The sequence below is a fragment of the Dasypus novemcinctus genome, chromosome 23 (genome assembly GCF_030445035.2).
Source record: "Dasypus novemcinctus isolate mDasNov1 chromosome 23, mDasNov1.1.hap2, whole genome shotgun sequence".
In the NCBI taxonomy this organism is placed as follows: Eukaryota; Metazoa; Chordata; class Mammalia; order Cingulata; family Dasypodidae; genus Dasypus; species Dasypus novemcinctus.
Genome location: NC_080695.1, coordinates 28,081,961 through 28,109,798, shown reverse-complemented (window position 1 = coordinate 28,109,798; position 27,838 = coordinate 28,081,961). Strand labels below are relative to the sequence as shown.

Below are 27,838 nucleotides of genomic sequence, written 5' to 3'. Positions count from 1 at the left end.
TGGGCAGAATGGAAGCACACACAGAGGCAGACTTGGCCCCAGGGCTAGGGGTTCAGAGGGTCCTCATCGACAACCCTGCTGACATTCTGGTCATCGCTGCTTATTTCCTGCTGGTCATTGGAGTTGGCTTGTGGGTGAGAAGTCACACCAGTGGGTGTGCTGGTGGGGGGCTGGGCCTCTGGGGCCTGGGGAAAAAGTCCCAGGGGGACCCCAGGGTGGAGGTGGGGCCAGAATGCCTGGATCCTCGAAGGAGAAATCCAGGGCTGGGAGGCTAGCAGGTTTTTGAGGACCTCAGGCAGATTCAGCCGGCATTCATTTTGAACGAGTTGAGGGCATCAGTGGATTCCACCACAGTCAGCTTTCAAGATGAAGTACCTGCTTCTGTCCACACTTATGGTTGACCAGCAGCCCTATCCCAAACTCCCTTTCCCCCCACCACCCCAGGAAAGTCAGGCTGAATCTGGCCACACTTGGATCTGGGTAATTCTTGGGGAGAAAACACCAAGATTGGGGCCCTGGGAGGAGGTAGGGGGCCTTGGGGAGCCAAGCGCTGGTTAATCTTCAGCCTGAAACAAGGCTGAGGAATGTGTTGAGGAGGCTGATGAGGCTCAAGCTGGGCCCCGACCCCAGATCTGCCCCCACTCCTGTCCCCCAGGCCATGTGCAGAACCAACAGAGGCACCGTTGGTGGCTACTTCCTGGCAGGACGAAGCATGGCGTGGTGGCCGGTGAGCAGGTCTGGGCTGTGGAGCTGGGAGGGGCCCAGGGAGGCAGCCTGGCTCACCCCCCTCTCCGGTCATCCAGGTCGGGGCCTCTCTCTTCGCCAGCAACATCGGCAGTGGCCACTTTGTGGGCCTGGCAGGGACTGGTGCTGCAAGTGGCTTGGCCGTGGCTGGTTTTGAGTGGAATGTGAGGCTCCCAATCACCCCCCCCCCCACCCGGCCATGGGAACCCCTGGGAGGATCTGACCTCGGGAAGGCAGGGAGATGGCCTTCCCAGTGGTGGGCTGGGGTTGTGCTGGGAGTGAGGGTCCCAGTGGACTTACAAATCAGGGGAAAGTCTGTTTCTAATTTGCTGTGTGAATGCGGACCAGCCCCTACCCTCTGTAAAGTGGGTCTCAAAGATAGCCAAGCACCTGTTAGCCCCTTTGAAGGTGTGACTTGTGAGGACTGCTGTACCAAATTAAAGCCTCTTGCAGAAGTGGGAAGAGGAGACAAAGCTCTGGGACTGAGGTTCACCTTGGAAGATGGGGGCAGATCAGTGCTTTGAGCTCAGGGCTTCCTGGAGGAGGAGGTCTCTGAGCTGAGCCTTGGATGGCGGACAGGAGAGGGGAGGCAGCTCTGCCTGGGAGCAAGGCCGAGGGCCTCTGTGTTTGGGTTCAAGAGCTCGGGAAGCAGAGGGAGGGAGGCAGGAGCCCCTTCCTGGGAGGGACTGGCCAGGGCTGGGAGGGCAAGGAGGATTCTGGTTAAATCAAGACCCTGGCCTGTCATGCCCAGGGCCATCACCCACAGTTGCCACTTGCCTTGGAGCGGCATGTTCTGGAAGAGAAGGTCTCTCGGGCCCTTCCGGGGGAACAGCGCGCTCAGGGCCGGCTCTCGGCCCGGTGACCCTCAGCCGCCGCGCTGTGTCCGCAGGCGCTGTTCGTGGTGCTGCTTCTGGGCTGGCTCTTCGCGCCGGTCTACCTCACCGCGGGCGTCATCACCATGCCGCAGTACCTGCGCAAGCGCTTCGGCGGCCACCGCATCCGTCTCTACCTGTCGGTGCTCTCGCTGTTCCTGTACATCTTCACCAAGATCTCGGTGCGCCCGCGCGGCCGGCACCCTGGAAGGGCGGGGCCGCTGCGGGGAGGTCTCAGGGTGTCCTTGGAGGGGGCGGCCAAGGAGAAACCTGTCGAAACAACCATGGGGGAGGGCCTGGGAGAAACAGGTGTCTGGGGTCCCGGCCACAGTGGGTGGGCACGAAGGAGGGCGCCTTTGAGGGCGTGACCACTGGGGGGGGGGGGAGCTGGGCAGGAGGGGTCCTGGGTCCCTGCCCTGCTGGCCCCTGCGTCCTGACCTGCGCCCTTCTTCCACCCTTCAAGGTGGACATGTTCTCCGGGGCAGTGTTCATCCAGCAGGCTCTGGGCTGGAACATCTACGCCTCCGTCATCGCGCTCTTGGGCATCACCATGATCTACACGGTGACAGGTGGACACGGAAGGGGCTGAGGGAAGGGAGCGGGGCTGAGACACGTGCCCCCAGGGTGGAACCGTGGGCCGCGTTTAGGGGAGTCACAGAGGAAAGCGGGATGGAGAGGTTTGGAAGTGCCATGTGGTCCCAACAGGAGGGGGATCCGAACCCTTGGAAAGCAAACTTGCCCTCGCGGCCCCCCACTGCCTCTTGGATTTCGACCCGGAAGTTCGGAGCGCTGAGGCAGTGCTGGGCCTCGGAGTGAGGACTAGGGGCGGGGAGAAGGGTAGGAAGGCTCAGCAGCTCCTGCGCTTCTTGAACGCTGGAGGGGCAAGTGTCTTAGCCTGTCCCGGCTCTCTCTCTCGACAAACTCTGTTCCGAGGATCGCGGATTGGCGCGGGAGGATCTGGAGGCATACCCCGGGCCAGAGTGGGCGGCGCCTGAGGTCAGCGTGGGCAGGAGCGGCCCCGCCCAGGGGAGGGCATAAACTGAGAACTGGACCTCAGAGAGTCACCCCCTCGTATGACAGAAACGTGTAAACTGGCACCCAAAAAGGGGCGCACAGTGGGATTCCTGCACAGGGGCTCTCCGCCGCCTCAGCGGAACCTCCAGCTCAGCCCGCATTCTGCTCATCAAGCCTTGCCTCTGGTGCCGGGGTGCCTCAGCCCGGGGAAGGGACCTCCCTTTGGAAATGTGTTCCCCAGGAAGGCGCACCTTTCCCAAATTCGCACAAAGCCCGGGTCTGTTCGAGGGGCCGCCAACTGTGAGACTGTGAGCGCCCCCCACTGACCCACGCCCGTTGCAGGTGGGCTGGCCGCGCTGATGTACACGGATACCGTGCAGACCTTCGTCATTCTGGGGGGCGCCTTCATCCTCATGGGCTACGGTACGGGGCTCGGCCTTGGGGGAAGGGGGACGCGGAGGGTGCGGGTAGCAGAGCTCTCAGCCCGTGAGCAGCAGCCACGCGCATCATCTCCAGCACGTGGGTCCCAGGGAGGGCCTCGACGGGAGCACCGGGGCCCCTGACCGCCTCGCTCGAACAGCCTTCCACGCGGTGGGCGGGTATTCGGGGCTCTTCGACAAGTACCTGGAGGCGGTGACGAGGCTGACGGTGTCCGAGGACCCGGCCGTGGGCAACATCTCCAGCTCCTGCTATCGACCTCGGCCTGACTCCTACCACCTGCTCCGCGACCCTGTGACGGGAGACTTGCCGTGGCCCGCGCTGCTTCTGGGGCTCACCATTGTCTCGGGCTGGTACTGGTGTAGCGACCAGGTGCGGGGACGTGAGCGCAGCGGGGCCGGGGCTGAGATGGGTGGAGCCTGAGTCCAGGGCCAGGGAGAATTGGAAGGCGTGGCCAGAGGGGTGGGACGGGGGCCCCCCCCCGGAAACCCCCAGTGGGTGGGGCTAAACCGATGGGCGGGGCGAGGGGCAGGGCCTAGGCATGTAGCTGAGCCCCGTGCGGGCGGAGCCAGACACCTGCCGGGACCCCGGATTAGAACGCGTTGAGGCCAGGCCTGAGGGGGTGGGGCCTCGGGGCCGACGCAGGCCCCTTGCCCTTGTCGCAGGTCATAGTGCAGCGCTGCCTGGCCGGGAAGAACCTGACCCACATCAAGGCGGGCTGCATCCTGTGCGGTTACCTGAAGATGATGCCCATGTTCCTCATGGTTATGCCGGGCATGATTAGTCGCATTCTTTACCCGGGTAACGTCCGCCTTCCCGCCCCCACCCAGGGTCCTGCGCCCGTCCTGGACCTGCTCTTGTGTCAGGATCCTGGCGTAACCGTCCTCAGATCCCGGAACCCGGTTGCCCAGTCCCATCTCTCACCACGGGTCCCATTTTCCCTCTCTAAGATCTCCAGCCCACTTTGGGGATCCTCGTTCCCAGTCCGGGTATCTCTCTCCCGCAGACGAGGTGGCGTGCGTGGTGCCCGAGGTGTGTCAGCGCGTGTGCGGCACTGAGGTGGGCTGCTCCAACATCGCCTACCCTCGGCTCGTGGTGAATCTCATGCCCAACGGTGAGAGGACCCCGCCCTGCTCCCTGCCCGCGGGTGCGGGCCCGGTGCGCAGACTGCCGCCGGCAGGGGGCGCCCCTCACGGCTGCGGTGGGCCCGCAGGTCTGCGTGGACTCATGCTGGCGGTCATGCTGGCCGCGCTCATGTCCTCGCTCGCCTCGATCTTCAACAGCAGCAGCACGCTCTTCACCATGGACATCTACACGCGCCTGCGGCCCCGCGCCGGCGACCGCGAGCTGCTGCTGGTTGGACGGTGCGGCCGGGGGTTCTCCCCACCCCCCGCCCCAAGAACCAGCCCGGGAGGGGGGGCAGGCAGGGAGCTCCCGCGCGGAGGCCTGGATGAAGACTCGGGGGGCCGCCCCCTGCAGGCTCTGGGTGGTGCTCATCGTGGCCGTGTCGGTGGCCTGGCTCCCCGTGGTGCAGGCGGCGCAGGGTGGGCAGCTCTTCGATTACATCCAGGCCGTGTCCAGCTACCTGGCGCCGCCCGTGTCCGCTGTCTTCGTGCTGGCACTCTTCGTGCCCCGCGTCAATGAGAAGGTGGGTGCGTACCTGTCGTGACCTTGGGGCAGGGTCGGGGCCTCCCCAGGAGGCTGACGCTGTCTCCCCCCGCAGGGTGCCTTCTGGGGGCTCATTGGGGGTCTGCTGATGGGCTTGGCACGCCTCATCCCCGAGTTCTCCTTCGGCTCGGGCAGCTGCGTGCGCCCCTCGGCGTGCCCGGCGCTCCTCTGCGGCGTGCACTACCTCTACTTTGCCATCGTGCTCTTCGTGGGCTCGGGCCTCCTTACCCTCGCCGTCTCCCTGTGCACGGCGCCCATACCGCGCAAGCACGTAAGCGCCCAGCAGGCGTGCTCGCCTCTCCTCTCCCGCTCCACCGCCTCCCGCTACGCCCAGTGGGGGCGGACCCGAGAATTTTTGCTCCGAAGGCTGGTAGGGGCAGGTTGTGGATCCTGTCTGAAGTTTCATCAGCATAGCCAAGCACAATGTCTTGATTTAAGTGATATATTTATTTGAGATGGTTTGGGAAGCCAATCTTTGGGGTGACCTTCAGGGCTCAAGCCGCAGGATCTGACTGGTGGCGGAAAAGGACAAATTATACCATCTTGAAAGCCCAGGAAAGAGTTTGCTCTTGTGCTGCTGCTCCAGGGAAGGGCTTCTGGGAGGCAGGACAAGAGAGGGGGATCCCAGAAGATGGGGTGTGTGTGTGTGTGTGTGTGTGTGTGTGGAGACCATAGGTGGAGAAGGGCAGCAGGAGGAAATCAAGGGCGCAAATACTCACAGGAAGGAAAATTATGTTGGTGGGACTGTAGGGGAGAGTCTGCAGGGCTAAAACTCTGGAAGGGTAATAGGGGACTTGGGGTGAGGAAGCCTGAGGGGGGTGAGCAGGGCTGGCACCTTTAAATACCCAGCTGAGGGTGAAGGGCAGCTGGGGAAAGTCAAACTTGAGTGAGCTGCACCTGGGCAAGGTGGGCAGGCTGAATGAAGGTGGGTGAGGGAAGGCAGGGTTGGATGTGGACAGGAGACCTTACTTAGTCCTTGGGTGGTGGGGGTACAGAACTCCCACCTGCTCCCTGCTCCCACCCCTCCCCAGCTGCACCGCCTGGTTTTCAGTCTCCGGCACAGCAAGGAGGAACGGGAGGACCTGGATGCTGATGAGCCGGAAGGCCCGATCTCACCCCCTGTCCAGAATGGGCGCCCAGAGCACTCGCTGGAGATGGAGGGTGAGGGCATAGCCCCGGTGGGAGGGCACAGCCCCTATGGGGCTGGGGAGCTGGGGGAGCCAGTTCCTGCCCACCAACCACAGGGCCTCACTTTCTCCCAGAGCCCCGGCCCCCAGCCCCTGGCTGGTGCCGCCAGTGCCTGCTCTGGTTCTGTGGAATGAACAGGGGTGGGGCAGGTGGCCCCCCACCCCCTACACAGGAGGAGGTGGCTGCAGCAGCCAGGCGGCTGGAGGACATCAGCGAGGACCCGCGCTGGGCCCGGGTGGTCAACCTCAACGCCTTGCTCATGATGGCTGTGGCCACCTTCCTTTGGGGCTTTTATGCCTGAGTGTGTGGGGTGGCAGGAGCCGGGCCAGGGCTCAGCCTCCCAGGAGTGGGGATGAGGACGTGCAGTGGTCCCTGGAGAAGGGACTGGGGGAGGAGCACGGGAGGTCCTGGCTCCCCTCTTCCCAGCCTTGTCTCTGCCCAGGCCTAGGCCGGCTGACTGGCAGCTACTTCCCACTGGGGCTTGATCAACTGGCCCTGACAGTTCCCCTAAGCAAAAATAAAGCTGCCTTTCCTCTGTCCTGCTGTGGTCCCTGTGTCCTTGCTTCCTGTCCTGGGTCCTGGCTGCTCACAAGAACTTCTTTTCTGGAGATGGGAGCCACGTGGCCCTCCACTCATCCACCTCGAGCTGATGCTTCTCGGTCTTCCAGCCAGCATCCTGCAATCCTAAAGAGAGGTCATGGGCTGCTGCCTGGACTGCTAGGGGGAGACTTGGGGCCACCCCTGGGGAGGAAGCAAGGAGTGGCATGGGGCACGAACAAGCTTGTATACTACTTGGGCTCCCATCACCTCTGGCAAGGTCTTTACCCTCTCTGAGCTCATAAAATGAGGCTAAAACCCCATCTGATGGCAGGAAGAATTCACTGAGAGACCCTGTGGAAAAGGGCAGGCACCAAGTAGTTGCTAATTAAAATTTCCTTCCTCCCCTAAATTTCTTCAAGGCCAACTGGGATTACACACCTGTCAACACTTAATGCAGCCTCAGAGAACATCCTAACCTCTCCCTCTCTTGCAGACAGGGCAACTGAGGCCCAGCCCTAAGGTGACCAAGACAGCCCAGGTATTCTACCTCCCAGGTAGAGGGGTGGGGGGGTAGGCAGGGCCCTGGGAGAAAGGCTTCAGAGGCCAATGCGCCATGGGGCTGAGGGATGTTACCTTTCAAGAATTTTGGGAACAACCTGTCCAACACTTGGTGCATCTCCTTGACGATGACCCAGCTATCTTCCTTAGGACCTGGGGCAGGGGCAGCAGAATCAAAAGCTCTCAGGTCCCCAAGCAGGGCAGGCTCCCTCCTCTCTCCAACCCCTCTCAGAGTCCTTGGCAGCCCAGCTCAGGGGGTCTTACCTGCCTGCACCCGGTTCCTCAGCTCCTCCAGCTCTCCTGGGAGAAGCCCATCTCCCTGCAAGGCTCCAAGCACCAGGCCGTGTGTAGTGGCCCTTAGGATGGTCTCAGGGCCTGCTGTCTGGCTCAGAACTACCTGCACCTTGTCTGGAGAGAGCAGGGGCAGACTGGTGTGAGGGCAGGGCCCTCTCCCAACACCCTTGACCCTACCAACCCCCTCTATGCCAGAGGCCTTGGTGAGGCACAGAAGGCCATCCCCTCACCCCCTCCTGTTGCCCCTCAGTGCCCTGGCCAAACTGAAGCACCCAATTTCCAAAGACAGTATCACAGCAGCTCACTTTTTTCTATTTCTTTAATGGCTAGTGAGAATACAAGCACTTGGGAGCACATGGACATCTCCTGTGTTTCCAGTAATCAGTCAGGCCTTCTCTTTTAGTTCTGGGCATGGGCTCTGGCTTTGTATTTAAAGAAGTGGTTTCCTGAACAAGCCTCAAAGGGAGAACATGGTATTTATAATATTTCCCAGAGCAGACAATAAACTCAATAGGGGAACTTATTTCCCCAAGAGGAGACCTAGGGAGAGCAAAGTGATTTGCTCATCATCTTATCTGCGTGTGCTGCAATAACCTGTACACCTTATTTGATCACTGCAAGCTAAAACGGCAGATGTTGCTAGCTCCATTTTACAGAGGGGTAAAGTGAATTTCTTTGGGACATGCTGCTAATTAGTAGTGAAGCCATATTAGCCGAGAAGCCAGAATGCATTCAAGTCTTAGTCAGCAGGCTCCCCCAGGACACCTGGCAGTCTCCTGACTGCAGAGGGCTTGTCCAGGGCTGGGGGTCTTGGAGCTGGAGGGATAAGGGGCTGCCCCAGGGGGTGGGTCTATGGCTGGGAGAAGGCTTCATACTCACTCCGTGACCGGTCCCAGTGCAGGAGGTAAGGTTCCTGGTGCCCCTCGGTCAGCTGCTGTAGCTCCGAGACGCTGGGGAGAGAAGAGTGCAGCGGGGGATGGGAAAGCCAAAGGCAGGAGTGACCACAACTGTCTGTCCTTCACCTATTACCTATCTAGCCCTTAGCCACTACCCACACACCCCACATCTACCCTTCCTTTCTTCTTGTACCGTCATTCGTTCTCCCCATCACTCATCCTTCCTTCATCCAAAAAGCCTATCACTCATCTCTACTTGGTGTTGCCCACCCGGCTGCCCTCAGGCATCCTCAATGGCCACCAATGGAAGAAGAGAACCTCCAACAGGAGGGGTCAGGGGAGGCCAGTGTGCAACCGGAATAAGAAGCATGTATGTGGGGAGGGGACGGCCAGAGTGATCAGTGGAGAGGTGGGGTGGGAGATATTGGACCCCTCACCTGGAGACCAAGCAGTGTAGTGGAACCCCCAGGGACAGAGTCAGAGATGGCCAGAAACCTGTGGGAAGCTGGAGTCAGGACACCTGGGCGCAGGAGAGGCTGGGAGACAAAGGACCCAAGACGGAGGGGATGGGTCACCTGTCCACAGTGGCTCCATCTGATTGGCTGAAGTGGGGTCGAGCACTTCACCCCTCTGAAGGAAGTGATTCAGGACCAGCCAGAGCCGGCCTTTGTTCAAGGTCTCAATGACAAGAGCTCGGACCGCCCGGTAGTTGGCGTAGATGTGGAGGGCAGTGAGGAGGAAGAAACATCCAAGGCTGAGGCTGGGGCGAGAGAGTGAAGGGGTCAATAGGGGCCGAGGCCTAGCCGGGTGTCTCTGCCCGCCCTCGATCTGGCTCACCTAGGCTGATCTGACACCAGGGGAAGCATCAGGAGGCTGACCAGGAGCCCTGCCAGGTTCACCAGAGTCTCCTGGGAAATAACAGAGGGGGTGGGAGCTGGAGGCCTCATCACCAGGCCCCCGAGGGCAAGTGTCTGAACCCCCAGGGCTCCCGACTCTGGCGATCATGCCTAGTAAATTTTTAAAATTTTTGGTGAGTTGCTTCTCTGCTGGGACAGATACAACACCCTTGGAACATGTCTTCATTGTTTTGCAAGAGTCACACCAGTAGCCCCATACTCACTCAGGCAGGTGAATGTCCACAGAGTGGGGAACCACTTTTATTTGGTAGTTTAAAAAAGGCTGATTCCCCCAAGATCCTTTGCATGTAACAGGTGGGAAAGGGGCAGACAAATCTGCAAAAGGGTCAACAAACTACACAGGAAGAAAAGGAACAAGACTCAAACCTCTTCCATCGGGAATCAATGTTATTAGAAACCTGTGTGGCAGCCTAAGAGGTCCTCTGACAGGAAAAGACCTTGGGCTGCCTATCCCAACTCTGTTTTTGCTTTGTTTTGTTTTTTGAGGTACCAGGGTCAGGGATTGAACCTGGGACCTCACATATGGGAAGTCAGCACTCAACTACTGAGCTTCATCAGCATCCCTTAATTGGTCCCTTTGCTTGTTCTTTGCTTTTTGTTTGTCCTTTTTCCCTCTAGGAAGAACTAGGAACTGAACCCAGGACCTCTCATGTGGGAAGCAGGCACTCAACCGCTTGAGCTATATCCACTTCCCTGCCCCCAGCTCGAGGGAAGACTCTGGACTGCTGCTTCTGCCTACAGGGCCCCCAGGGGGCAGCTGGTTCTGGCAAAGGGGGCCTGAGGGTGAACACTTCTGATTTAGCCCTCCTGGCAAGGGGGTGGGCTATGGACATGCTAGTAAACTGGGGATCAGGGGCCTTGGGAGCAGAGGGACACCTCCCCCCAGGTGGGAACAGCCATCTTCAATAGCCACACCAAGTGGCAACAAAAGCAACATCAGTGCAAAACAGGAGTCTGCTGTGGAACGGAGCACATGTCCCAGGTCCCAGGTTGCCCCTTACTGCTGCTGTGGACTGATGAACCCCTGGGGCCTGGGAAAATATAGCTGGGGAGAGAAGGAGCAGGAGGGAGAGAGTGGGCCGGCAGTTAGGAAATTCTTTTTAAAATCAATCAATCAATTTTACTCTTTAGGAGGTATCGGAGATTGAACTCAGGACCTTGGACATGGGAAGCAGGCACTCAACCACTGAATGACACCAGCTCCCCTGGGAGATTCTAAAGATCAGAGCCTCTTTCCTGCTTTGGACGAGAATTGAGCAGCTTGTCCAATGACTGGGAAAGAAGGACCCGTAACCACCTGGCCTGGTCTCTGTTAATGATGTTTCTCCCTCTAAACCCCGTTAAGGACTGGGAGAGGCAGAGTGAGCCCCAGAGCCCAGGCCTTGGTGGTCATTAAGATGTCTGTGCAGAAAATTCCTGGTGATTTAATTAATCAATAAAGAATAATTTCTAACAAGAAAAAAATAAAAGAGGACTTTATTGGAAAAAAAAAATCAGAGCCTGGGTTATACTCATTTCTGCCTCCCTAACAATCCACAGATTTAGAGCTAGGAGAGATAGTGGGGAAGAACAGGTCCAACTGGATCCACAGAGAAGGGGCTGGACCCGTCACCCAGGAGACTGGACCTCTCTGTGCCTTGTTTGCTCATCTGTGAAATGGTGGCAGTGAATACCCATTGCACAAGAACGCTGTATGGGTTTAACGAGTCCATGCATAGGAAATACTTGGCACATGGTTAATGATTAATAAACATTAGCTTGAGATAATAGTACTCAAAAGAGTTAGTTTTAGTGTTTTCAAGCTTTTTCTTTTAAATGAACTTCTGTTTGGAAATTGAGTAAAACAGTATCAGGGAGGCCAGAAAGTGTGACTGGATGGAGAAGGGGTTTCTAAATTGCTTTAGTGTATGGGAGCCAGTATAGCTCAAGTGGTTGAGTGCCGGCACACCACATACGAGGTCCTAGGTTCAATCCTGGCCCCAGTACCTAAAAAATAACAACAAAATTTTTAAATTGCTTCAGTGTCAATGAAAACCAGCCCACACTTCTGGGCCCTCCCTGGGGCTCACTCTGTTCCTCTGTAAAACAGGGTGAGTCCTGGCAGCTGCCCCATGGGGCTCATGTGAAAGCTGAATGATGAGATGTGCAAAAACACCCTGACTTCTGCAGGGGGGTGCCAAGACTTGCAGGGTTCAATCTTAGGGGTGTTCCCACCTCCACTTCCGACTCCCCTGATCAGGCGGAGGGGCTGGGGCAGAAGTGTCTGCTAAACTGCTGAGTGGAGACCTCTGGCCAGTGACCCTGGCCACCCACTTGCGCTTAGTTTGCCAAATGCTTTTCAATGTGGGGCCTCATTAGATGAGATGATCTACCACCCAGGGCGGGGCCACAGCCTAGAGAGGGAAAGGGTGAAGCTGGGGTTCAGCTTCTGCCTGTGGCCCTACCCCCACTGGCACTCAGGTCCTACCCTCCATGTTTCCCAACCGTGGCCTGGCCTGGACCTCCGCCTCCCATCCCCGCTGCTCACCTGGCTGCTATCTTTGGCTGCCACGTCGGCCATATTGTTTCTTCGGGCCTGGTGCATGGTCAATGCGGCCCGAGTGGCCCCACCAGCCACGCTCACGATGCACTGGGTGGGGAGGGGGAAGTGCAGAGGTCAGAGGGGCCATAGGCAGTGGTGACAAGGTGCTTCGGCAGGAGAGCCAAGTCAACGGCTCAGACCAGCTTGGGAAAACCAGGCCTCCGGTTACCCTTCAGCAAAACCTTGAATGCTGTCTGCAATAGCTGGCTCTCACTCCACGCTGCCCCTGGGAAACTAGTCACTCCTGCCACTCTCACCCTGTGGACCTGACCCCCAGGGTGGAGGCCCAAAGACCCCTCTTGGCCCAGAACGTCCCCACACTCCAACTCCTACTTGGGCTGCACACTCTCCCCCTTGCTGAGCTCCCAGGCCTGTTCTGGTTTCCGACTTTATGCTTTGGTTCACAAGACTCCACCTGCCTGGAATTCCTCCGCTTTCTTTCTGCCCCAGCCAAGGCTATCCCAGCCTTCCAGGCCAGCTCGAAACCCATCCCGGTGGCCCTGAATTCCGGGGCACCAGGAATCTCTCCCTCTGAGCTGTCAGGGTGGCAAAGCTCACCCATGACAGCCACTGAGCATCCTCATTAGTTCCCTATTTATCAAACTTCTTTTAGATGCCAGACCCAGGGCTGAGGGCTGCAATGTAAGTCAGAATGGCCCCTGCCCTCAGGAAGATTATAAATTAAAAAATGCTAAGCTAGTTTTTACGCTGGCAGAGGACACAGCTTGCACAGGTGGTACACAATGAGGCTGGCGTGACTGGTGGGGACCTGAGCATGTGGAAATGTGAGACCTTCATTGCAATCTCTGTCCTGAGAGCAATGGGTAGCCATTGTAGGTTTTGGGCAGGTAAGTGACCTGATCTCCACTTTTAAGGACATCTGGCTGCTTTGAGAAAGACTGAAGGGTGGTGAGAATGGAAGCAAGGAAGCAACTGTGCTTTTTTGGCAACAAGGTGGTGGTGCCAGGGAGATGGAGTAGATGGCTTGGAGAGATGGAGGGAAAAATAACAGAATTAAGTAGAGGTGGAGGTGATAGGTGAGGGGGTGGAAGAGGCATGGATGACAGTCAGACTTCTGCCTGGTGTAGCTGGGGGATGGGGGTATTGGCCATTGAGTCAAGAAACTCCAAAAGAGGGGTCGGGGGAGGTTCATGGGTCTGTTCTAGTTCTTTATTTGACAGATGAAGAGACCGAGGACCCAAGGGCAAAATTTAGTGGCAGAATCTGGAACCGACGTCAGACGTCAGAGGTCATAGCCCTTGGCCCACAGCTATAGCAGTGGGTCTGCCCTGGGAGTGGGGGGTTGGCCCACACCTTTAGTACCTGGGCCAGGGAGGCTAAATGTCCTCCACTGCAAAGAACTGGCGCTCCCCAAACGCCAACAGTGCTGGTGGAGAAGCACTGCTCGGAAGCGATTTTAAACAGCTAGAAAGGGTTTTGATATGCGGCTGATGTACGTGTCTTCTTCAGAGTCTTGTCGTTGCTCTATGGAGAAGGCTGAGCTCTTTTCTGAGCCTCCTTGGGTTTCCTGCTCTGGATGGGGCCAACCTCAAGAAGCTACCATGAGGGTGAGCAGCCTGTGCTCGCCCTGATCACCCCTCCAGCCTCATTGCCCTGTCTGTGTTTCTTCTGCCTCCGGACCTTGACCGGTGATGTTCTTTTGCACACAACACCCTCCCAACACCTTGATCTCATTCCTTAGGACCTGGCCGAGACATCACTGCCTGGGGCATCCCCCTACCAGGTGGGATTCCCCAAGAAACCCTCTTGCAGCTGCCTATGCATTCCATCTGGGATACTTGTAGTTATCATTCTTTCTTTCTCTCTTTCCATCCATCCATCCATCCATCCATCCATCCATCCATCCATCCATCCATCCATCCACATCATGAAGTGTGGCTTCCCTTCAAAGATGGGAGAGCCAGGTTCTGTGCCAAACATACAGTAGGCACACCTGAAATACTGTATTGAAAGAATGATAGGAGTCCAGGAACTGGTCCCAAGTTCTTGTCAAGATGGTGACACTGGACTACCCCTTCTGCCTCTCTCCTCGGAGCTTCCCCACCAGTCCAGTGGCTACAGACGCTGCTTCAGGCTTAAGAGGCTGTCCTGCTGGAGGAGGACCAGGAAGTGTGGCTCACGCTGGGTCCCAGGTAGAATCATCTACACTTTCTCACCCTTCTAGAAGTACCTTGAGGGCAGGTCCCAGGTAAGCTTACACAGGAAGTTTTGCCAGGGTGGGTGCCTTGGGCATGGGGGTGCCCCACAGGTGGGTACCTTGGCCAAGTTGCTGGTGCAGATAGTCAGTGTGAAGAAGATTGGGTATACGGGAGCCATAATCTCCAGGAACATGGCTATATCATTGAGGATGTCAGCGAAAAGCCTGAGGGAAGGAATCGGAGGTTAGAGGTCAGCCAACCTCCTGTCAGAGGACTCGCCACCTCCTCCCCCATCGCCCCTGCCCCTCCTCACCTCCACTGCTTGGCATTACAGTCCAGCTTGATCCTGTTGGGGGGAGAGGTTACTGTGGTTTGGATTTAAGGAGAAATCACATCCTGGGGGACAGTGCGGGGAGTCCCAGGCCATGTTAAAGCCTAAGAGGCTCTGGAAAACCACCTCAGCCAGACATTTTCACCAGAGGCTGTCACTGCTGCCTGAAACACTGTTGTTAGCTGGGAGGCCCTTCAGTGACCACCAGGTGCCCTCCCCCCCTTACTAACCTGTGACTTACCAAGGAAGAAACCAGCTGCCCGTGGCTACTGTCTGCCCTCTGCCTCTCCTGAGAGGCCATACCTCTCAGTTCTTCTGCCAGCTCAATTCTTCTTCTTTATCAAGGGTACCCAGCAAGAAGTCCAGGTATTTTGGACTGGTAAATGGTACATTTAGCGTAACCCCCACACATTACGATAACTAGCCCAAAGCGGGGATGTGACTTCCCTTCGGTCATGAGGAGTAGGGGAAAGGTCAAGAGAGAGGCCCAGGATATTTCTACCACACCATACTGGGTGGTTGCCTCTTCTGCCCCTCGAGGGCAGACTGGGTGACACTGGTCCACAAACACCTGGGACCACTTCTTCAACTCCCTAGGGCAGGAGAGGCTACAGCCCCCACCCAGCTCATTAGCTCTGACTCTTCATTTGAAATCTCTTGGAGGGAAAAGAAGCATTCCTGGATGGGATGCAGGATACACAATGGGGAGCTCCTGGGGGAATACATGGCAGAGAGAGGGCTAGAACCCAGCTGGAGGGGCTGGTCCAGGGCTTGGCCCACAAAAACCTAAGCCCATGCAGTGTAGAGGCTTTTGGGGCAATCTCAGCTCACTAATTACAAGCTCTGTAATCTTGGGTAAGTAACTTCCGTCTTGTAGGTCAATTTCATATCTCTATAATGGATATGTTCAACCCTACCCTATAAAGTTATTGTAAGGATTAGAGGTAGTGTATAGAGAGTTCCTGGGGCACAGTTAGTGTTCATAGTACATAGCATCTCATGGTTACTGAGCACTTTGTGGACTATCTCGCTGAAACCTCCAAGCCACAATTAATGGCAGATACAATTACTATCCTTTCTACCCACAAGTAACTCTCAGGAGGCTGCCTGGTACTTCCCTGGGGAGGAAGCCAGCAGCACAGGTCCTTAATCCCTTCCAGACATGATAGTGACCCCCAGGCCTGTGGGGACAGGGCTCCTGATGAGCTACCCGAGCTCACGCCCCACTCTGCTCAGCAAAGACCAACCATTCCTTTTGGGCTGAGCTCTTTCAACCTGTGAGCATCCCCAGGCAGAGCACACTCAGAGACTGTGGCTCTCTGCTTTCCTAGGATGGACAGGAGAGTGGCACATCAGTGCCCCTGAGAGTACAAGTGAGCATAGTCAGGGCTCTGGGCCTTCACTGCCAGGTGACCCTGGGCAAGCCAGCTGGACCAGGTACTCCTCTTTAAAAACCCCTCAGCTCCAATGAGGTAACTGCAGAATCCCCCCTCCCCTGGAGAATGGAAGGAGTGGGAAGAGCTATATATTAGCCAGGGCTGAGATGGCCATGGCCCTGTCCAGAAGGAGTGGCTAGAAGTCTGCTGCTAGAGAAGAACAAACTCACCCCTTCCACCAGGCAAAGATAATGCGGCCCAGCATGCCAGTTGAATCTGGGGAGAGAAGAAGGCATTGGGGAAGGCACTGGCAAGAATCAAGGAGGAGCCTTGGGGGCTGTGGGGTCTGGCAGACCCTGGCACTGCATCAGTCAGTTGACTCTGGGCACTGCCCCAAGGAGCTGTCTGGTGTGATAAACAGACAGAGCTATCCTTGGGGTTGAAAGTGCTTAGACCCAGCAGTTCCTTGAGAATTCCAAGGAAATGTCTACCCCTGCACACCGAGGGCAGGGTTCCCAACAGCAAAAAACACTGGGAAGAATGCAAATTTCCATTGACAGGAAAATGCATACATAAATTCTGGTATATTCACTCAGAGGCATATTACAATAGCTAAAAGGTGGAAGCAACCCAAGTGCCCATCAAGAGAGGAATGGATAAACAAAATGTGGTCTATCCATACAGTGGAATATTATGCAGGGTAAAAAAGAACAAAGTCTTGATACATGCGATGACACAGATGAATCTTGAAGATGTTGTGTGAAGTAAGCCAGAGACGGAAGGAGAAATATTGTATGATTCCACTTATGTCCAATACCTAGAAATATGCAACTTCATGGAGACAGATAACAGGTTACCAGGGGCCAGGGTGTGTGTGGGTGGCATGGGGAGAGACTGGGGAATTACTGCTTAATGGGTATAGAGTTTCTATTTCGAGTGATGAAAAAGTTTTAGTAATGGATGGTAGTGACAGGAGCACAACATCGTGAATGTGATTAATTCCACTGGTTATTTACAATTAAAAATGGATAAAATGGCAAAATTTGGTGTATATGTTATCACAGTATTAAAAAGAAAAAGCCATGAGGACTACATACAGCACAATATACATTCCATAAAGTGCGAAACAACTAAAACTAAACAATACAGTGTTTAGGTGTATATACATGTGTGTGTGGCAAAACTACTAAAAAAATAGGGGATGTTAAGTGGAAAGTTCAGAGGTATTGTCAATATTCTAGCTCTTCGGCTGGGCAGTGGGTTCACAGGTGGTCATTCTAGAAAAAGTAAATTTTAAAAGGGATTTGAATGGCAAGTTGGTGACCAAGAAAGCAGGGGGTGTGGGGCAGAGGAAGAAGCCTCCTTAGGCTGGTGAGAGTCAGAGAAGTCTCTGGAATCAGCTGGACATTCCTTTGCACAACTGGTGCAGACCTGTTTTCTACTCTATCCATGAGACACAGGGGATACTGCAGTGACTAGAGAGTCAGAATCTAGTTTAGGAGCAGAAAGCCATCAATATGGAAAACACTGATTTACACCAAGGATTAGTAAACTCAGGTTCCAGTCTGTTTTTGCAAATAAAGTTTTATTGGAACATAACTGCACCCATTTGTTTAAGGCTAATCTATGGCTGTTTTTGCCATACCACAGCTGAATCAATTTGCTGTGATAGACTGTATGGCCTGCAGAGTTTAAAATATTTACCACCTCTTCCTTTACAAGAAAGTTTGTTGATCCCTGATTTAGATCATCCTTATGCTAGGAGCACAATTTACATCCAGTAGGGGAAGCACAAAGGAATGCTTCAGAACCAGACATCTGGGACTCACAGTGGGTACTGGAAAGGACAGTGGGTGGGTAACTTGTGTGAGCTTGAGGCATGGAGTGGGAGATTCAAGGAGAAGACAAAGTAGGCTGTGGGAACAAGGATCAAGAGCTTCCCACTCTCTATAAAGGTGACACAGCCCCAGCCCTCCCTGCTCTCCACAGGAAAGAGAGGCACTCACCCCTTGCCACAGCCTCTGTTCTTGGTCATTGAGACTTCTGACCTAGACATCTGGCTGGACATTCTTACCCCATCCTGGACTCGGGAGACCACCAAGCACTCTGGTGGACACCTAAAATACCTATGCTTACGGAATCTTCAAAAGTCCATGAACTTGAGAGGGGTCATTCCCTGCTATGGATAAAGCAGCTGATGCTCAGATAAAACAGGTGAACAAAATGGGACATTTTACAAGAAAATTTGGATTGTCAGCTCTTCTGGAATAACCTGAAAACATGGCAAAGCTGGCCCACCTTCTCTTACCATCTCAATCAGATGGGACCGAGCAGTGGTTGTCTGACTCAGGAGAGCAGCACGGTTCCTACCTGGCCAGCTTGGCTTCTCCCATTTCTGTCCCAGCCTGCCCTGGAATTAACTCCCACCAGATTGGTTTTATTGGCCTCCTCCCTTCTATCATTCACCTTCCTTACTTCCCTTTGAGTAAATTTTATTCGACACAAAATTTTCATTGTTCCACTTAATATTCTTGTGTTGGCTCAACTTGATTCTGAACATGACAAGAGAAACTTTCACTTACAGGTTGAGAAGGAGCTTACTGTCCCTGGCTCTACTTTTCTTCTCTTTAAGTGCTCACTTACAGTCAGGGGTATTTTCCATATAAGGCCCACTTTCTGCCAGGTGGGCCTATGCAACCTTTGCATGGATTGTCGGAGGAAGTCTGCGGGGCCTTTGTCAGCAACTGGTGCTTGGCACTAGGAAGCATTAATGGTATATACCCTCCCTTTTACCTGAAAGCCAATACTGTCCACTAGAATAGGGAACTCAATTCCTGCCTGCCCTACTTTGCCTCACTTACAGTCAGCTGAGCTCTAAGATCTAGAAACTTCTGAGTCCTAGTAAGGGATCTGCTGTCCACAAATTGTACTTGGCTCCATTCTAAATCTGAATCAGCAAGAGTGTGGTGCTTATGAGTGGGACACAGCAGTCAGTCTGCCTCACCCAAATCCTGGTTGCAACTGATCCTGGGCAAGTTATTTAACCTCTTTATGCCTCAGTTTTCCCCTTTGAAAAATCGACTAACGATGGCATCTACCTAATACGGGTGCTGCAGAGATTACATATTACATGTAAGTGTGCAAAATGCCTGGCACACAGCAGGCTCTCAGTATAATGAGTTGCCAGTAGTATTACCATTGTGATGACAATTAACATCATGCTCCAGTAAAAGATCTGTTACTGAAAATGACCACATCAAAAGAATTCCAAGAGAGTTTCTGATATAAAGCTCTGCATACAAATTTCTCCTGGTTGATGGGAACAAGCTGTTAATTAAGAAGGTTCTTTTTTGTTGTTTTAAGAAGACAGGCTCTGAAGTAAATGGACATTCTTCCAAATCTTAAAATGGTCTTTTTTTTTCCTTAATAAACTGCCTGAACTAAAGATGTATATAGGCCATATGTTGGGTGCTCAGAAATGACATGAAAACAAGAACTACTGACCCAAGCTCCAAATGCATTCCAAAAACTCAGCCAATAGGAGAGCAACTGAAAAGATACAAATTAAGCACAGCGTGGTGGTATACCTGGGTTCAAATCCAAGCCCTACCACTTTCCTGGCTGTGTGACCTCAAGCAAATTACTTTTCTGTATCTCAGTTTCCCCATTTGTAAAGTGGGGATTGACAATACTGACCTCAATACTGATCTCAGAGCTGTTGTGAAGATTAAATCAGTCAATATGTATAAAGTCTGGCACATAATACACATTGTTTGTGTGAACTATTATTATTATTAAAAGGAGACACAGCCAGGTCAGCCAGTCACAGATCACCACCACTGATATGCATTATCAGAGAAAACTTCTTGCTGGAGGTGACTCACATTGGGCAGTTTGTTCATGCCTTTTAATGGTGAAAGTGTCAATGGAAGCCTCCTGATTCTTCAAGATTCAGGGATGTTCAGAGGTGTGGCCACAATGAAGCTAGGAAGAGAATGAGCCTCCCCTGGGGTCGGATTTAAACACCCATCTGGAAACAGCAGTGAATAAAAACCACAGTGGAGAGAGCACAGATCCTCCTGCTGTGGAATTTGGGCCAGTTTCCCTGTCTTCTCTACTTTCCTCTCTAGGTGCATGGTGCCAAACTCTACCTATTTTTTTTTTTTTCTTTAGAAGTTTTGAAAAAAGCAGTAGACACTCAACAGGTGGTTACTTTATTATTTATAGCATCATCTAGTATCCCAGAGGACCTAGAATGCTCTCACCCTTTCCAGAACCTCCTCTCTTCTACTCAGGACCATCTAGCTCCTCTTTTCTGGGGAAACTAATCAGTTTCCCCCATTCTGGGCAGTTGGCAGTTTTTATTCAGTAGTTGCACTCTAAGACAATCCTAAGCAAACAGACTAGGATGAATGGGGAGCAGGTGGTTAACTTAGGGATCTGGGATTCAGGTGATTTAGACACTCTGAATAACGGGTATGGGAAATGGGGTGTGGCTGCTAGGCTATCCCAGCCATGCGCCATATGGCTGGGGTACAAAGCACTGTTCTAGAGAGTAGGAAGATCTGGCTCCTGTCTTCTACCTAATCAGGCCCGAGTTCATAAATATACTTATAAAAGATGAAACATGGACCCCAGAACACTGGCAGAGGCGGACAGGAGGAAAAAGAGGCGGTCAGAGAGGGGTAGGGCTGAGAGCATGGTTAGTTGCGGCTTCAGTACAGCTCACCTTTCACGAGCCACGTGGCTGTGGCAGCCGAAACAGAGGCTTTTGCATCCCCCACCCCTATGCCCAGCAAGACTGCCTGGGTGGCCAGGGAGCCCGAGAGGCTGGAAGCAAAGGCCTGGAGAAGAGAAGAAATAGGGTGAGGAATGGGGGCAGGAACACGGAGGGCTAAGTTCGGTTCACAGCTCTCCTTGGTGTGTAACCTGTGAGATGTCACCGCCCCGTTCTGGGCCTCAGACTCCCGCCTGTAAATGGGGAGGGGAAGGCGGCCCGGACCTAGCCCCCTTGCTCCCTCCCGGTCATGAGCCGCCCCCAGCCCCAGACAGTCAGGCTGACCTGCACGGAGTCCCACAACTGGTAGGGCAGATAGTCCGGGCTAACGCTGTCGGGAAAGCCCTGAGGCAGGAACACGGCCTGGAGATCCGAGAGAGGTAGTGAGGTAGTCCCGGGCGCCCCCGCTCCACTACCATCTTGTCCTGCGGGTTTCACCGCAAAGGCCCCGGACAACCTCCACCAGCGCCGCCGCCCTGCTTCCCACTGCAGGCTCCCGTCGGCTGCAGCACAGCAGTTCCGGCTCGCCCCGGAGCCAAACTGCTCCGAGCACAGCTGAGCCCCAATCCCCGGGTGGTCAGCCATCCCAGATCGCCTCGCCCGAGTCCCACCCGCTGGGAAACGTGGCCGGGCTCTGCTTCCGGCTAGGCTACGGCGGCTGCGGAGGGGCAATCTTTCTTGGCGAAAGGGCAGCCAGGCTGTACGCCCCTTTGTCCTGCCCTGGAAACAGACTATCCAGTTCTGGCCCCGGGGGCTCCCGCTTCGGACACCCCTGGGCTGGTCCCGACCCTTGTTCTATGTAGCGCTTTGTAGCTGGGCAGCGGGAAGAATGGGGCCCTTTGAACCGCCAAGACCGGGAGGAATCTGAATTCCTGTGGCTCGCAACTTCCTGTTTTGGGGAGAAGAAAAGAGGGCCTTCCTAGGGAATAAATTGGGTTCCAGACCCTGTTCAGCCACAAAACTTCTAGCTGTGTGACTTCTGGCAAGTCAGTATCCCTCTCTGGGCCTCAGATGCCTTCTTTGCTGAGAGAGCAGGGAATATATCTATTTTTACTCATTTTATTACGAGTACCTAATACACATAAGTTCTTAAAAGACAGGAATGAATGAAGGAGTGAATGATAAGACGTTAGACTACTGGGCCTTCTCCTGAGGGCCTGTTGAACTGCAGTTTTGTTTTTCTTTCTTTTTTTAAAATCTGGGCTTGAGTAGAAATTCTCCTTGAGAATTTACCCGAACCTTCTCCAAGAACGGTAGGTTATTTCTGGAAAGACCCTGAGGACCCCCGAGTGTTAAGAAAAACAAGGAATTGCAGTAATAGCATTAGAAAATAAGAGAAAGAGGGGCGAAGTGCTTGTGTGTGTGTGTTTCGGGGAATGAGGGGGGGCAGATTCCATGAAGTTGGAGGAAGACAATATTTCTTTACTTCCTTCCTAAATCAGCTCTTTTTCTCTCCCCCCCTCCCTTTCTCCTTCCCATTTAGTGCAATGAACTGACACCAAAGTAGAAATTTGCCGAGAGCATCCTCTTTTGTTCAGAAAATAAAATGTCCTGGTTTCTTAGCTTAACATTCTCAGGCTCCCACAGTTTGGTCCCAGCTGACTGACCATGATCCTTCTGGAAACTTCTCATTCTCCCAAACTGTTTCCTTCCTTGTGGATCTCAGCCTGGGATGTACTTTCAGATGTCCCTTTGGCCTTATTTGAGACCTGCTCAGAGTCCCTGTGAGGCCAAGATAGGCCTGGGACATGCAATTTTTATTTTCCTGGTAGAGTGGAAAAATGAAGTGTTAACAAGCATTGCGTTATGTTTTAAATGTTAGCTTCTGTGATTGTACCTTTGTGATAACAGTTTAATGGTTAAGAGAACTCTGAGGCGGATTTATATGAATGGATTCCATCAGAGGGCCCAAGTGTGAATCTAGTTTCTGTCACTTAGTAGCAGTGAGATCTTGGGCAAGTTACCTGATCTCTCCGCTCTTCAGTTTTTTCAACTGTCAACTGGGAATAGTACTAGTACCTACCCCACAGGGTTGGGATGAGGATGAGAATGAAATGAGTCATATATGTAAGTCTCTTAAATTGTGTTTGGCACATAGAACGGGCTATTTAAGTGCTGGCCATTATTCTTGGGAGATAACATCGTGTGCTGGTTTGAGGACTTTTGCTCCATGTGAAGCAGGTCAAATGGCCTTCATGACTGGTATCACCATCTAATTTATGGTCCAAACCAGCACTATTGGTAATTATGTCAGGATAACAGGTCTAAAGTGGAGCTATTCTGGGAGACAGTCTTGTATATATATATATATGGTCACACTCTGCAGCATCACTGGCCACCCTTGTCCACATTGGCCTCTCCACACTCAGAATTTGGTGGCCCTTTGTCTTTGTAGCATTTATTCAGTCTTTAGCAAATGCTGCTTGGAGCCTTTGTTTTTGAATTTATTAGGTACCTTGTTGTGGGAAACTGGTTTTTGATTGAGTCAGAACTTTAATAATGAAACATATTGTGTACTTATTTGATTTGATGACCTGTAAGTGATATACATATGTATCTTGTTGAATATATAAATCTCTTGTTTTAAGTTTGAACAATCCTGGGACCAAATGTATTGAGAAAAAAAATTTAATGAGTATTGTTCAAACCTAAAAGTGAAAATATCATGCAGGAAGCTTTGTTAATCAGTGAAACGTCATTTGGGAAGACTTTGCAAAAACGAAAATGTGGGAAACAAAGGCATGTTGTTTCCATAATAGCAAATTACTTCCTTAACAACTGGGTCATGCTGTCCCTAGAGGTGCACGTGCAGGGAGATGTAACATCCTGAAGGAACCAGGACTTGATAGCATGGATGTAACATCCTGGTGGGACCAGGACTTGATAGCACGGGACGACTTGGGCAACAAGATTCATAAGTATATTTGTTTCAATAACATAATAGAACATTGTGAGCTTTGGTTTCTATCTAATCCACTGTATCATTTTGAATGAGCTAATGGTAATAGTTATCTAGAATAGCTCCTGCTAGTGGTAATAGTGATGTAGGATAGTTCCTGCTTCTCATGGCCTGTTGGGGTATATAAGCAGGCCCCTGAGACTGATAAATTTGTCTGATGAGCTTGAGAAATCAAGCTCTCAGATCCCCTGATCCCAATCTCTATTTTATCTTTCATTCCCGATACCCTTCGGGTCCATGACTCCGACACGAAAAGGGGGAAATGTTGTGGGAAACTGGCTTACCTGTTCCTTATTGTAAATGTTACACCTGTTCTATTAGATGTTGCAGTTGTTAGATGTTGCAGTTATTCCCTATTATTGTAGATGATGTGTCAGTTCTAATAGCAAACAGCTGCTTGGTAGTTTCCAATAAATATGAGGTGGAAACTAAGGTTGAGGCTTTCAGTTCCAGAGGATGTGAGTCCCTGGGTCCCACCTTTATTTCCTCTCTTGTGTCTCTCCCTCTGTCCTTTATTTCGTAAAGTGCTGTGTTGCCTTCCCTTCGAGCCAACCTATCGCTGAGATGATCACAGCAGTACCTATATCCTGTTTTCTGCAGTGGACTCTTAAGTACCTGAGGACAAGGATTCATCATACACTTCCCTGTCACCCCAGCAATCAGACAAGTTGCTTCACAAAGACATGAGTGATGGTTCCCCTTCCTACCCCATGAGGGCTCTGGGTGGCCTGCCCCTAAATCCTGGCATCTGACAGTATACCAAGCAGTGGGCAGAATGCTCCACACACCTCACCTCTTGACTTTTCCCGTGATGGTCTCTCCATTTTCCCTCCTGCCTGGCTATGATCCACACTCCATATAGCTTAATACTCCCTTACCTAAAACCTTTCCATTTGTGGATTCCCACTGCTTATTTGAAAGAAGACTGCAATATTCTTCTCCAAACCCTTCAATGGTTTTTCCTCACGTTTGAAAATAAAGCCCAAACTTCTTACCATTCCCCACAGAGCCCCTCTTAAGACTCATCTGCCAAATGTGGCTACTAATAGGGTTTTAAAACTAAGGAGACCTTAATACATGCTTGCAAAAAGAAAGTACCTGCTGACTTAGTGTAACACATGCTGCTATGAAATGGAAGAATAATTGTCATCATGGTGTTGTGATGACTTAAAAGGGCCTATCATGCAATAGGGGTCAATACATGTGAGTTTCCTTTGCATTTGGAGCCTGGGTATTGTGATGGAGGAGCTGGGGGGGGGGGGGGCGGGAGTGGGGGAAGGCAGAGAAAAGGATCTGTCCCTAGATTGGTTCTTGTGTTTTCTAGGTCTCCTCATTTATCTGTTTTTTTCAGCCTTGCTATCTTTCTAATGTCAGGGAAACCTCTCCCACCTATCATCTTCCAACAGGACCTAGACGCAGGGCGTTTTCCTTGTGGGCTGATGCTTGACTCCTTGCCTACCTCTAGCTTGGCAGAGGAACACACATACCCTGGAGAGCGGGAGACGACCCACGCAGCACCATTGGTCTTGAAGGTGAGCCCACATCCTTTCCGAGCAGTGGGGATGGTGGCCGTGCTGGGACACCAGGGGTCTCTCAGGGAGTGAATGGATTGGGGGAAATACCCAGGGGCAGCGAAGAGGATACTTAAATGCAACCTCTTTTCCTCACCAGACAGATGGCCCTTCTTCAGGCCAATAAGGATCTCATTTCCAAGGCAATGAGGGAATTTAGTATTCTACTGAACCAGCAGGTAAGCCCAGCCCTTGGGTTCAAAAGATGGGTCTGGGAAGGTGGGGGTGAGGGCAGAAAAGGGAGAGTAAGGGTAGAAGTGCTGGAAACTAGAGACAGGGAATATAAATCGGAGGAAGGGGTGAGTTAGAGTTTGTGGGACTATTCCTGGTATCCTGGAATCACATTGCTGACCACATTCTCCCTCTCCACCCCTCAGGAACCCACCCAGCTTCCCATCTCTGAAGATGCCATGGCCGTCATTGTGGATGACTGGGTGAACCTCTATATCAGCCATTACAGGCCAAAGATGACCGGGGAGCAGCAAGAGCAGAACAGAGCTGTGCAGGAACTTCAGCAAGAGCTGACTGCTCTGGCCAACCCCTTCCTGATCAAATACCGGGCCTTCCTGAACACCCTGTGAGCACCCAGATCGCCCTTGCCCCTTCCCTAGCCTAGACACCCAGCCCTTCCTCTCTAAGTCCTGTTTTTTTTCTTCAGATCCTCAGACTCTGCTCCTTCGTAAAGTTTCTTTACCATCCCACGCAATAAAGACAAATACTAGTTTTACAGATCTTCGGCTCTTTTTCCTGCTTCTGTTCCCGACTTGTGGCGGCAGTTGGGGGCATTTTTTTTCTTTTTTGTCCAGTCCTAATTCCTAGATCTCATCTTAGAGTCTCAATTCTTTAGACCAGAGGTCACCAGCCCTAAGGAATCAATGGTCAGCACTAAAATGGGCTGGAGGAGGGGCCCGACAGGCAGGATCTGAAACGTCCGTGCTTGGGCTGGGGGGTTGAGGTTAGGCGGGGATAGTAGGAAAAGGGGAGGAGGATCGAAGCTCTCCAGCAACTGTGGTATGGGCTTGTTCGCAGAAAGCTGCTGGAAGTCTCCCAGTCTGGTTGGCATGAGGCGCCCGCCCGCCTCGATTTTCCAGTCCCCTGCCCTGAGCTCCAGCTTGAGCAAAGTTCTAGGATTTTCTGACTCTGGAGACCACAGCAGAATTCCTCCCCGGTGCCCCGGAGTAGTGGAGTAATTGAGAGCTGGCAGGGCTCTCGAAAACCATCTAGCCCGTCCCGCCTTCTCTTTAGCCCCCAACATTCTCCCCGGACTAGACCGTCTTTCTCCCCGACCACCAGGCCCTAAACCGTCTTATTCTGCAGCTCGGTGGGATAGAGGCGGAACTTGTGAGCCGAGCAGACTCACAAGCTTTCAAAATCGAAACGAAGGTACTAGGGAGAACAGCCAGGGTTTCCTCCGGAGGGCGGTCTCCACGGAAAGATCGGGCGGGGCGCGCGCAAGGCGCGGGGGCGCGCGCCAGGACTCGGCCAATCACAGGTCGCCCTAGGCGCGCGCGCCGGGAAGGGGGCGGGGCGACTCCTTTTCCGCGGGAAAAAGCTGGAGGTGGGAGGGCGTCTCTTCTTCCAACATCCCACGGGCCTTTCCTTCGGTTTTGGGAATCCCCACCGCAGAGTTCGGGCTTTAGGGCGTCCGCAGCCTAGTCCAGAGTCCAAAGGGAACGGGCTCTGCCCCCAGCCATCTTCCAGCTTTGGGGTGAGGCCCCAGACGCTGCGAACAGTGGCGACCTCACAGGGAACCAGGCAGTGAGAGCCTCTGAGGTGGCCCGGGCGGAGGCCGGGGCCTTCCCCACTGCGCGCCTCTGGAAATCCCAGTCTGTTATTGGGGACCCAGGGCCCCCTCAGGTGAGACAGTGTAACCAAGGGTTATGGATTAACAAATAATTATGATTACGGGATCACTATATAGATGACAGTATATTATAAAATAGACAAAGGTGAATATCTGAAATCATGAAACTAGCTAGACTGACCACACTTTTTGTATATGGTCATTTCCAGCTGAAAAACCTGCTATTGTGATTATTCCAGATAGACCTGAAGAACTTTCTATCAGATTAAACTTTTGCCTTGGGAGGGGTGTGTGAATCATCCCTCAAGTGCTCAAAGGAAGATGACCAATTATCAGGTATGTTGTAGAAAAGAGTCCTATGATGGATGGAAGGGTCACATCTAAACTCCATTCTAGCCATTCCATAAGATTGTATGAAATTGAGAAGTAGCAAAAAAAAAAAAAAAATGTTTAGGACAGGAACCTATCAACTGCACCCCATGTTCTGGTGATCTTACCACCCCGGCATCTGGTCGTATATCTTCAAGAAAGTAAAATTTGTAATATTTTGATTTTCAGAGATGGTGGTATGAGCTACCTGGATCTGATAATAACAAAATTAAAATTACTGGAGCAGTGAGTAGCCCAAATCCATTACTATTTCTGCAGAAAAATTAACTAAAATTAGCAAGAATCATTCTTCTTTGCTTTGACTGTAAATCAAAGAGTGAAATATCATACCACTTAATGGTAGACTTTACTGACCTACTCCTATGCCTTTAAATTGCCATATAAATACTGATGGTTCACAAATTCCAAATCTCCATCTCTAGTTCTGCCTCTTTATGGAGATTCAGATCCTGGATATTTTTAGTACCTCTTGTGAGGCAGTTTAGTATAGGGAAAAGGGAAGAGGAGTCACAGCTGGTACCTGGCAGAGAACATGGCCATGAAACCCCAACCAGAAACCCTCTAAGGGGAAAGCTGCTACTAAAAACAAAGCTGGAGAGACCCCACTGAGACGCTGGCTACCAGGTCTCATTTGGAACACTTTAACAAATCAAAGGGAAGCCCCGGATACCTCTAAGCAACAGGCCTCCCCATTGGCCCCCTGACATCTAACATGCAGGGCAACCAATCAGAAGAGCAAATAGCTGCTCCCAACATTAGGA

At 52.7% G+C, this 27,838-nt stretch overlaps 3 protein-coding genes across 7 annotated transcripts; 2 read left to right on the top strand and 1 right to left on the bottom strand.

The window, feature by feature from the left end:
- Window positions 1-10,623, top strand: SLC5A2 (solute carrier family 5 member 2). 4 transcript variants are annotated; one of them, XM_058286022.2, is made up of 15 exons: window positions 1-134; window positions 656-727; window positions 804-908; window positions 1,634-1,798; window positions 2,080-2,185; window positions 2,973-3,053; window positions 3,211-3,440; window positions 3,734-3,869; window positions 4,075-4,182; window positions 4,282-4,432; window positions 4,548-4,716; window positions 4,792-5,007; window positions 5,768-5,897; window positions 6,958-7,002; window positions 9,748-10,623. In XM_058286022.2, the coding sequence occupies exons 1-14, from the start codon at window positions 9-11 to the stop codon at window positions 6,981-6,983; spliced, it is 1,821 nt and encodes a 606-aa protein (XP_058142005.1). In that variant the 5' UTR covers window positions 1-8; the 3' UTR covers window positions 6,984-7,002; window positions 9,748-10,623. The 4 variants fall into 4 exon arrangements, with proteins under 4 accessions (XP_058142005.1, XP_004479499.2, XP_058142003.1 ...); XM_004479442.5 differs by lacking the exons at window positions 6,958-7,002; window positions 9,748-10,623 and adding an exon at window positions 5,999-6,463; XM_058286020.2 differs by lacking the exons at window positions 6,958-7,002; window positions 9,748-10,623 and adding an exon at window positions 5,981-6,463.
- Window positions 5,165-21,071, bottom strand: RUSF1 (RUS family member 1). Its single transcript, XM_004479439.5, has 13 exons — window positions 20,639-21,071; window positions 20,306-20,420; window positions 15,807-15,852; window positions 14,183-14,215; window positions 13,988-14,093; window positions 11,657-11,758; window positions 9,050-9,120; window positions 8,788-8,972; window positions 8,650-8,707; window positions 8,196-8,266; window positions 7,287-7,430; window positions 7,098-7,175; window positions 5,165-6,608 (listed from the first exon to the last, which is right to left on the bottom strand). Exons 1-13 carry the CDS (start codon window positions 20,936-20,938, stop codon window positions 6,511-6,513), a joined length of 1,407 nt encoding a protein of 468 aa, XP_004479496.1. The 5' UTR covers window positions 20,939-21,071; the 3' UTR covers window positions 5,165-6,510.
- On the top strand, window positions 20,425-25,614 carry AHSP (alpha hemoglobin stabilizing protein). Of its 2 annotated transcripts, XM_004479443.5 has the most exons (5): window positions 20,425-20,441; window positions 24,719-24,844; window positions 24,988-25,062; window positions 25,261-25,460; window positions 25,542-25,614. In XM_004479443.5, the coding sequence occupies exons 2-5, from the start codon at window positions 24,752-24,754 to the stop codon at window positions 25,564-25,566; spliced, it is 393 nt and encodes a 130-aa protein (XP_004479500.2). In that variant the 5' UTR covers window positions 20,425-20,441; window positions 24,719-24,751; the 3' UTR covers window positions 25,567-25,614. The 2 variants fall into 2 exon arrangements, with proteins under 2 accessions (XP_004479500.2, XP_004479502.1); XM_004479445.5 differs by lacking the exon at window positions 20,425-20,441 and having other exon boundaries at window positions 24,700-24,844; window positions 24,984-25,062.
- The last annotated feature ends 2,224 nt before the right edge of the window (window positions 25,615-27,838 follow it).